The sequence below is a fragment of the Channa argus genome, chromosome 14 (assembly GCF_033026475.1).
Source record: "Channa argus isolate prfri chromosome 14, Channa argus male v1.0, whole genome shotgun sequence".
In the NCBI taxonomy this organism is placed as follows: domain Eukaryota; kingdom Metazoa; phylum Chordata; class Actinopteri; order Anabantiformes; family Channidae; genus Channa; species Channa argus.
Genome location: NC_090210.1, coordinates 19,117,095 through 19,128,153, shown reverse-complemented (window position 1 = coordinate 19,128,153; position 11,059 = coordinate 19,117,095). Strand labels below are relative to the sequence as shown.

The window sequence follows — 11,059 nt, the reverse complement described above, 5'->3', positions numbered from 1 at the left end:
TCTCTCGTCACCATAGACAAATGGTCTTTGTAATGCCGGTGTTTTTCAAAAGGCAGCAGAGTGCCCTATCATTGATTCTGTTCCCAATTGGCATGCAAAGCTAGTTTGCACAGACTAATGCACCGGGCACACAATGGCCCCTTGTTTCTCTTTTATGATATTGAATCACAACCTAATTTTGCCACTGCAGCTGTGTGGGCTTGAGCAGATGGTGCCAACAAAGACCCGAGGACCAGAGAAGAAATCCTCAGATACTTTGACCTACCTCCTGCAAATACAACAATACTCTACTACAAGGAAAAATTCCTGAATGAAATTATTCTAGTCAAAGTAAAAATATTATCAGCAAAATGTACAAACCCTAACCCATGCATCACAACAAGAGACCGTTAGAACTAGTGCAGCATTTTATTATGTTGCTTGATGTAGAAAAATGTGTACCTAACTGATAGACAGTCAGGTTACTCCAGTATATGCATCTTTAGTCATGTTCTTAGTTGAAATGTGTACATTACTCTTTAAATATTGAATTTCTCTTAAGACCTGAAAAAGTTTATTGAAATTAAACGATGTCTAAAGGACAAGTGTGTTTGGTGGAAGGACTTGCTGAAATGTGAAAAAAGGCCTAGACTATACAATAGTTTTGTGTAATAGATCCCTAACAACAAAGGTTAGATGCCACTGTTTAAATATTTAATATTTTATATAGTTGACAAAAACAGATTATATTTAATCATATAGTGAATTTCTTAAAATAGTTGTTCAGAATCAATATGTTAGCATAAATGGGCATAATGGATAACTACACCAAAATACAACTAAGTACTGTACTTGCATAAATGTACACAGCAGAAAATAATGACATTTGCAGTCTGTTAAGTCAGACCATAAACTGTGTAGTCGATGACGCAGAGGATATATTATCGGTGGGAGCGCCATTGTCCTTTCTCACTACATTTCCCATCATGCATTTGATTTACGGTGCATGCGCAGATGAGTTTATTTAGTAAACCGACAGCCGGAAAAGCTGCACTCTGAAACTGACTGGACGGGATAGTACTTGGTAAAGTGTCTTGTCTTTTGTGTTTTGCTTGTTTGGCGACAGTACCACAGTTGCAAAATATAGTTTAGCGTCTGTAGCCAACTATATGTTTTACATTTGTTTAGTTTGGATCACGCGGTGCCTTTTACCGTTTCGGATAGGCTTGCTAATCAGCTAGCTTAGCAGGCTGGCAGCTAGCTGAACTAACCTTAGCATATGGGCCGTTCCATTCAGAGGACAGCTTTCACTTTATGACTGTTTTAACCTACTAATGTTTACATTCGCAAGTGCGGGCACCAACCTTAATATTATTAAAAGCAACTCGATGACATTTGATACTTTGTGTCGTGTTACTTGTGTTCTGTAAACAGATCATGGCATGAAAATAGGAAGCGCAATCTGCCCACAACGGCGGAAGATTAAGGTGTTAGATAGAGGGGATTTATTAATAGTTTTGTGTCCAAAATGTAACCAAGATTGCATTAGTACATATTTAGAAGTTGTTTTGCAGCATTTATCATATATATATATATATATGAGATTTTGTTACTCGGAGTAGTTTCTTGGAGAAACTTACTTGACTATCCATATGGTATAGCTCAGAGATCTTCAGCCTACTGTCAGCTTTAGAAACGTCAAACTGCAGGGTAAACTAAAATGTATAATATTTTAAACACTCCAGCCCTGCACAGATTAGGATTCCACTCCCTAAAACAGTTCTTCTTTTTTCTTAATTTAACATAAACCATGCAGACAGCTTTTTGTTGTTTGAAATTATGTATTATAACATTACATGCAAATGTCATGTAAAAAGCAGCATCAGACAAAAGTAACTCCTGCATCCCAACTCAAAGCCACAAAGAGACATTTCAAAACAACAAAATTAACAATTCAGGAATATGTATTTGGAAATTCATACAGTTCAAATCTACAGTACCTTCAGTAAATGGATGTAAAATCGCTTTAGGAAATCTGCACACACGTATTGTATTTTAAGCTTACCATGCACAAACATGTGCATGCTGTTTTAAGATAAGTGATAACCTCCAAGTTATTTTACCTTTTTTAAAGAATTCTAAATGTGAATTAACAAAGCGGTTATGTTCGTTTTCTTTTTCTTTTCTTTATTTTTGGAATACTGCGGTTGTGTTCCTGCTTACTTTAAATGGCAGGAGTAAGACATAGAAAATGGGGTTGCTTGTATGACAGAGCCCCCATCTGGTGGGTGGACATCACCGCTACAGTTGTTCAAGAAATCATCTTTAAATGTTTTTTTTATTTCATTTCTTTCGGCTTATCCTGAGTTCAGGGTCTCCACAGCGGATCATTGTCCGCATGTTGGTTTGGCACCGTTTTTACGCCGGATGCCCTGCCTGGCACAACCCTCCCCGATCTTGCTCAGAGACACTTCGACATATAGCTGGGACCGGGTATCGCACCACTGACCCTGTGATCCGTGGACAACTGCCTTACCAACTGGAACTGTGGCGCAGGAAGGTAGAGCGGTTGTCCACCAATCTCACAGTTGTTCAATCCCTGGCTCCTCTGGTCACATGTTGAAGTGTCCTTGAGCAAGACACTGAACCCCAACTTAGCTGCTCCCGGTGAGCGTTGGCCAGCTGCCTAGCAGCTCCCCAACCCCACAAATTTAAAATATATATATATATACATATACTTATACACTTGAGCTGTTTTGCAAGTCTCCGGAGGGGTCTCCAATAGGAGTAAAATAAAAACAAGTGAAAAGTAAAGATAATGTACAAATGATTATATTGAAACTGTAAAGACTTGCATAGCTATCTGCTTCCTGTCCCATAAATAACCCCTTAGGAAACCAGTGAAACATGTAGATCTACACTGGGCTAAACAGAATAATGAAAGAATCAGTGGGAAATTTGAACCACACTTGTGCGATTATCTCAAAACTGCTGGTTTGCAATGTGTCGTTCCCCCTAACTGCAGGTAGCATGGAGAGGTGATGTGCCAGTCAGAGGAGTGATAAGGCCAGAGCAGCCATGACTGAGTGCTTCCTGCCCCCCAGCAGCAGCCCTGCTGAGCAGCGCAGAGCTGAGCACCCAGGCGGTGTGGCCCGCACCCCCAGCTCTGAGGAAATCAGCCCCACCAAGTTCCCGGGGTTGTACCGCACCGGTGAACCATCACCCCCCCACGATGGCCATCACCATGAGCCGCCCGATACCTACGTCTCAGACGATGATAAAGAGCACAGCAAGAAGAAGAACAAATTCAAGAAGAAGGAGAAAAGGAGTAAGAAGAACTTAAAGCTTCATAAGTTTTTATTAATTCTTAGTTACACTTGAAATAGCAGCTTTACAAAAAGTCTAAGGAGAGTCACTTAATGGATATTAAGTGTCCTTTGTCTGAAAGCTGTAAAAATGTTTTAATAAGAGATTTTGTGGTAAGAAGGTGTTGCCAGTCTAATTCAATACTTCTTCTGTTCTAACAAATTTTAATAACAACTATAGAAAGTTAATGGATGTGATGATCTATGTTGGTAAAAGACAATGTTGACTTGTTTAAACTGAAATCATTCCTCTGCTGCATTTTGACACCATAATGTACTGTCGGAGCACCTTAATTATGAGATTTTGGTATTTTGGCAACATTGCGTAGAACTAAATATGCTCCGTTATTATAAGCTGGGATTGTGATGAGTAGTAATTTTGTCATGGTTAGGAAAGTTGTTTTTTTTTTTTGTTTTGCTTAGTACATGAAACAAAGCCCGTGCATGAGCACAATTCACTGAATGAGTCAAGGGTTCATTGTTATCCTTTGTGTAAAGCGTCCAAAACATCAAAGCCATGTTCTGTGGGAGAGTTACTATAATATGCTCCAGTGTCAGGGACACACAGTATTTTGATGGGCTTGGCAGGATACGTGTTTTAAGCTAAAAATGAAAAACTGAAGACCTTATGAGGAAAAAATTTTCTCTCTTTGCCCTCTCTCTTTCAGTTTGTAAGTTTAGATGCATCATAATTTATGCTTGTGTGTTTTACAACATGTATAGAAATTAAGGTGTATTTTAAAAAGTGAAGCTGTGTGTTTTATTCGAAACAGAACAGTAACACCCTGTTAACAATAGAGTAGTTGTTAACCGAATACCATTGTAATGTTGCTGAACGCCTCCTCAGTAGTTTCTATCCTGTTTTTCTGATGCTGCCTGCAGCAGTGAGAAATCCTGCTTTGCTGAAAAGGTTTTTCACTGCGTTGTTGTTAGGCCCTTTGTCCACTTTGCATCAGGAATATTCTGTTTCTGTATTTAGCTCCTACACCAGTTTACAGTGGGAAAGAGGAAGAGATGGACAGTTTGAGGACACACCCAGAGAGCACAGTGAAGGTGTGTCTCAGGCAGCGATGTGAAACACAGGGACCATTCTGGTTAAACCCAGAGCATAATACTACGAGACAAAAACTGCGAAGCGGCCGCAAATTGTCTTTGACGCCATCTTGTAGCTGTTTGCTCAGTGGAAAAAAAATTCAACTGAGTTTGTTCTGGTGAGAAGTGGCATAAGGTGCACTGGGAGCTATGCTAAATCGGTGGCTGACCTCTTTTTCAAGTCCCCATTCTCCCCCTCCTCTGCTGTCTGTTCTCTCTCACACATCTCTCTTCCTGTTTCTGTTTCACTGCTATCGTAGTTCTGTTGTAGAAGGCTTAAAAACCGCAGGGTTTGTCCCCTCAAATCGAAACCTGTTTGAAGTTCTTCCTACTCTTTCTTAACTTTTACAGCGGAAGGTTACGCCGCCTTCCAGGAGGACAGTTCAGCAGATGAAGCAGAGAGCCCGTCCAAGATGAAGCGCTCCAAGGGAATCCATGTGTTTAAGAAGCCTAGCTTCTCCAAGAAAAAGGAGAAAGACTTCAAGGTGAAGGAGAAGGGCACCAAGGAGGACAAGGCCAAGGATAAGAAATCTAAAGACCTGACGGCTGCAGATGTTGTTAAACAGTGGAAAGAGAAGAAGAAGAAGAAGAAACTGCCGACAGAGGCAGAGCCAGTCCCAGTGGAGACCCCCACCTTCAGGCCCATCTTTGGAGCACCTCTTGCTGAAGCCATCAAGAGGACAGCTCTGTATGATGGCATCCAACTGCCAGCCATCTTCAGAGAGTGTGTGGACTACATTGAAAATTATGGCATGAAGTGCGAGGGCATCTACCGGGTTTCAGGTATAGAAGCACTGGCTCACAAACTGCAAAAAGAGGCAAAACTATTTGTTTCATTTGTGTGATGGATCATCTCTTCCTCTCAGGTATGAAGTCCAAGGTAGATGAGCTAAAAGCGTCATACGATCGTGAGGAGTGCCCCTGCCTAGAAGAGTATGACCCTCACACGGTTGCCAGCCTCTTGAAGCAGTACCTACGTGAGTTGCCCGAGAATCTATTCAGCCGAGATCTGGCTCAGCGCTTCGAGGATGCATGCGGCCGGCAGGTAGAGGCAGAGAAGGTGACAGAGTTCCAGAGGCTGTTGACCGACGTGTCGCCAGACAGCCGGCTTCTTCTCTCTTGGCTCATCACGCACATGGACCACGTCATTGCCAGGGAGGCTGACACCAAGATGAATATTCAGAATATCTCCATTGTGCTCAACCCAACCATACAGGTCAGAGAGGGATGCTAGATAAGGCAGAGTAAATGGAGTTTGAGATGAATGGAAAAAGATAAAGGAGGGAAATGGGGCGGAAAAGGTGATGAAATAGAGCCAAAGAGAGCAGCACTTTAAAAGCAACAGGCAAATAATATATCAAATAGAAAAATGGGATTTAGTTTCAGCTTCAGTTGTACCTAAAAATAAGAAACCTCCCCATAGCAACAAACCAACTGAGTTTTTACTGGCTCAAACTGTCAGTTCATCCCAGAAATCCTGGCCCAGTTTATGAAAGCTAATTAATTCACAAAAAGGAAAATTGGTGTGGCTGCTCCACTTTTTCTGAACCAGCAGCAGCAGTACCCACAGCATGTTAAACAACACTGCTTAAATTAATGGGTGAATTCAAATGTCTGTTTAATCAGAATAAGTAAATATGCAGCAGTTTGTGTTGTGGAGGAATTGGTGCAGAGAGAAATTACACTATGGTCTGACATATAATTAGTCCACTCAACGATGTAGGATAGAGGCTGTTTGTGTAGAGCTGGACAAAGTAGCTGTGTTCTTTGTCATTACCAGTGTGTTTACCTTGTTTAGATTGGGAATCGTGTTCTCTACATGTTCTTCACCCATGTGAGGGAACTGTTTGGTGATGTAGTGCTGAAGCCAGTCGTGCGGCCACTCCGCTGGTCCAACATGGCAACAATGCCGGCACTGCCTGAGACCCAGGAGAGCATCAAAGAGGAGATTCGACGACAGGTGGGTTCAATTGAGACGAACGATCGACACAAAATTAGGGCGGTAGAGTGCAAATCAACCTGACAGTTGTGTATTAGGCTAATTGCAACCTGTTCGTCTTTAGAGCTGGTGGATTGTAAATTTTAGGAAAGTGCTTAAGAAAAAATGCCAAATATTTTAGGGTTAAAGTTTATTATCTCAGATTTATGTAATTTCAAATTCAAATATCTTTTTTTTTCCATCTGTTGGATTTAAGCTATTTGAAGGCATCACAAAATAATGACGTTCTAAAAACAATTATGAATATGTACAGGAATTAGAGTAGTTTTTAGTTGCAGCAGTAGGCATTTTCCTGTCCTTGGCCAAGATGATGGTCATGAACACTTCACCTGCTTTTATGATACTCGTGTTAAAATGTGCACATGTGATGTTTATCTTCAAAGAAATATGTGAAGAGTCATTACATCATTGGGTATATTGCAGTATCTCAGTGTTTTAAATTAGTTGAATTACCCTGACTTGAAGCAGGGGTTACAGTGTTGCATGGTAATGCAGCAAGAATTTGGAAAAATAAGATTTTTTTTGTTTATAGTACTTTGTCTTGACAGCATAAATCTTTCTTTGCTTATGTTTCTCGGTTTGCCAGGACTTGCTACTTTGTCAGCATATTTTCCAAAGCTTCCTGCCATTAGTTTACATGCCAGTGTATGCATCACACTGCAATATAAACACGAACCGGAGACACTTACCCCAGTTCAGATATGCCTAACTTTAAATTATACATTTGAGGAAATTAAAATACAGTAGGTAACTCACAAATTCTGCCTAAATCTCATGTAGTTTCTTACCCTTGCACAAGAAAAGATGAACAGGAACATGTCACTTACTCATCTTATTTTTCTTTCTGTCTTTGTCATTGAAGGATCACAAATGATTTTACTGCCGAATACTGTGACTGTAAAACAAGATTTAGAAGTTTTTTTTGTTATTGTTTATTATTAAGGCATTAAACTATGTTCTGTTAATTAAAAATATATGTGTCAACAAAATTTCAACCTGTAACACACAGCTGTTTTGTTTGTTTTTAGGAGTTTCTGCTGAACTGTCTGCACAGAGACCTCCAGGCGGGAGTGAAGGACTTTTTCAAAGAGGAGCGACTCTGGGAGGTGCAGCGAATCCTGACTGCTTTAAAACGCAAACTGAGAGAGGCCAAACGTCAGGTAAGCCATGTCTGGATATTCTCTGGATTTATGGCAAAAAATGAACAACGGCTTTCGCCTTGTCCCTTTAGGGGTCACAAAAGCGGGACGTGTTCCGTGGTGGATGGGCGGGGCCACACCTGGTGTGGTGGGATTTGATCCCGAGGCCTTCTGCATCCCGACCCAATGCTATACCCATTGATCCACCAGGCCCCCTCTCTAGATTTATGGCACTGTTTTGTTTTGTTTTAAAAAAATTTGTGATGACAGTTGTAATAATTGTTTTTCGGGGAATATTCTGTCCACCCTATCAGGATAAATAATAGAAACACCTCTCAGTGAAACGCACACACCGGCACAAAGTACAGTTTACGAATCATCGTTAGTTAGCTCTTACCAGTGTACTTCTGGCTCTGTCATATTGTTTTGGTTTTTTATTAGGAGTGTGAGACTAAAATAGCCCAGGAGATAGCCAGCCTGTCAAAGGAAGATGTTTCAAAAGAGGAAATGACTGAGAATGAGGAGGAAGTCATCAACCTCCTCTTAGCACAGGTGAGTATCTCACATGAACTAACAAATGTACATTTTTCAAGGATGTGCATGGCCCAATAAAGGTATCAAGCCTAAAACTGTTTAAAAAGAATCTGCTCCTAATAAGCGAGATGTTTGCCAGCCTGAGATTAAATAATGTGTTGTGTTGGCCCCCACTTGTTATCCATAACCAGGAAAATGAGATCCTAACAGAGCAGGAGGAGCTGATCTCCCTTGAGCAGGTGCTTCGTAGACAAATAGCAACTGAGAAGGAAGAAATTGAGAGACTCCGGGCTGAGATTGCAGATATACAGAGGTAAGTGATGACTTAATGTGTAAAGTATGAAATGCTTTGTAATTTGATAAGCAACAGGTAATATGTCCAGTATATTTGTTGACTCTAAACCTGCATTGTTTTTCTCAGTCGGCAGCAGGGTCGCAGTGAGACGGAGGAGTATTCGTCTGACAGTGAAAGTGAGAGTGAAGATGAGGAAGAGCTGCAAATGATTTTGGAAGATCTGCAGAAGCAAAATGAAGAACTGGAGGTGAACAAAAATGCACATACTGTTTATTATTGTCTTTATAAATGTAAAATTTTCTGAAACATTCATCAAAGAGTGTTGATGTCAAATAGAGTAAAATTTGTAACTACAACATACTTGAAGGACTTATAGTGATGTCTCTGAGTCTTACTTAGGGCAGGGATCACCAATGAAAGCACAGTCTTTAATAGAGGGAGTAATGGTAAATGATAAGTTTCCAAAAGCAGAATGTAGTGATTTGCAAACAGTTCAAGTCATCATCTTTGAATGAGCCGAGGTTCAGAGAAGGTGGAAGTGCTCCTGAATCTTCCTTTTATATAGAAACCCTTAATTGTCATTGCAAGTAAAAAATACCTTTTAATATGTGTTTATTTTTATTCTTTTACCCCCACGAGAGCCTCACCCATGTTGATTTCAATTCCCCGTCCCTCCTAGCCACATGGCAAAGGGTGCTTAATCAAGACACTGATCCCCTAGGTAGTAGTGATCTTAAATGTAGTAGCAACAAAAAATTTCTCCATTGGGATAAATATATTAAAGTTTTGAAAAAATATTTACATATCTTCATATTCTATGTGTACTAGATGAAGTGGTGCATTCCATGAGCACTGTCTTGATTTTGTTTCCCTGTAGAACAAAAATACCCACCTGAACCAGGCCATACATGAGGAGCAGGAGGCCATCTTGGAGCTACGCGTCCAGCTCCGCCTGCTGCATAGCCACAAACTGCAGCAGGAATCGACTGTCCAGCGGCAGGCTGAGCAGGCCCCTCCCGCTCAGCCAAGCCCAGAGGCTCGCAGCGAGGAGCATACCAAACGCTCCGCCACCACAGCGGCTGCCAGCGTAGACACAGCTGCCTCTGCCAATGGAAAGACGGCCAAGGACCCTTCGAAGCCCTCACCGAGCAAAGACAGGAGAGATAGCAACATGTAAGATGTCAGTGCTGCTGTATGTCTCTGCCGCTGGTCAGTTGTCCTGTAACGTCACTCGTTACCCACTGGAGATTTTACATTGCTGGATCACTGAGTTCGTTAGTAATTGTATTAATCACATGCAAAAAATCTATTAGACTGTCTTTTGTGTCCTGCCTCAGCACAAATCAAATACCTTGTTTCCCATTTTCCATGCAAAACCCAAACAAAATTTGAGTAGCTGCTGTAGGGGAGAACAGACTGCTTCTGTGAGACACCTGGTGGGATGATGAGGATATTAATCCACAGTGCCAACCCTATATGAAGGAAGAGGAGGTGGCACAAAGGGATTTATAAAGCAAATGAAAGGATGAAAGAAGGATTAGATTAGAGTAAGTTTATTTTTTACATGTAAGGGCTTACGAAATAATCCCCAGATATAATCTCAGTTCCTTATCTGATTGGAAATTTGAGACCACTGTGCCATAACTGAAGATGCCAGACTTGAGACGTTTCCCCAGAGAACCAATGATATAAACAGCTCCTTAAATAATGAGGAACTTATGATTGGTTTAGCTATATATTATATATTTAAGGATTCTAAAGAATACGGACGACTAAATAGATTTTAAATTAACCTGTTTTAGTAATATATGAACATATTTAAAGTATATTGTAGTTGCTTTCTTTTTTGGAACACACATATGCAAACAAACACGGTGGTGTTGTACTTCACAACTGACCAGCGTTTTTTTTTTTTTTGTTTTTTTTTACATCAACACTTTGATCTGTAGTGCAATCATCTGTAATCTCGGCACAAACAAGGAAACGGAGGAAATAGACATTTTTCCAGTTTTATAATGACAAATCTAGTGATGATTTTTGCCCCCAGTACGAGAGGTTCAATTAGTGTTATGTATTTTGACTGTGTTATAACTCTATAACTCTGTGTGGAGTTATCATTCATGGCATCAGTTCAAAGAAAGTTGATGCAACACACAAGTCAATCATTTAATTTCTTATCTGATCCATAACTATTGCAAAGTTTTGTCATTGTCCAGTGATATTTAATATAAAGGCATGGCCTGACTTGCATACCATTTCTGTACATTATTGTAAGATTATCAGCTCTTGTGTTTTGACAAATGTTCGTTTTTTTTTATTATTATTATTAATGGATCTGTATGGAGTTATGCTAGTGTTACTGCACCTGATTTAGTCACAGCAGAATTGAAGCAGTCATGTCTGGACTCATGATTCAATGTGTCAATAATCCTGTGACTGAAACGAATGAATGCTACTAGTTTGGTTTCAGAAGCTTTTCGTAATATTATTTTCATATTGTTCCAAGCATTTGTGGCTTACTGTTTCATAATGCTGTGAAAAATAAAGTGTCAATATAAATAATTTATGTGAATCTCTGCTTCTTCCTCCAAAGACCTTCATGTTTACCTTTTTACTTAGCTGTGTTTGACTGGAAGTGTAGTTCCTATTTAGTGAT

General features: G+C 40.2%; 1 protein-coding gene across 2 annotated transcripts; it reads left to right on the top strand.

Moving 5' to 3' along the window:
• The first annotated feature begins 951 nt into the window (after window positions 1-951).
• ralbp1 (ralA binding protein 1) lies at window positions 952-10,967 on the top strand. 2 transcript variants are annotated; one of them, XM_067474320.1, is made up of 10 exons: window positions 952-1,063; window positions 3,005-3,307; window positions 4,788-5,219; window positions 5,303-5,652; window positions 6,235-6,396; window positions 7,464-7,595; window positions 8,016-8,126; window positions 8,300-8,421; window positions 8,530-8,650; window positions 9,281-10,967. In XM_067474320.1, exons 2-10 carry the CDS (start codon window positions 3,058-3,060, stop codon window positions 9,578-9,580), a joined length of 1,980 nt encoding a protein of 659 aa, XP_067330421.1. In that variant the 5' UTR covers window positions 952-1,063; window positions 3,005-3,057; the 3' UTR covers window positions 9,581-10,967. The 2 variants fall into 2 exon arrangements, with proteins under 2 accessions (XP_067330421.1, XP_067330422.1); XM_067474321.1 differs by having other exon boundaries at window positions 978-1,063; window positions 3,009-3,307.
• The last annotated feature ends 92 nt before the right edge of the window (window positions 10,968-11,059 follow it).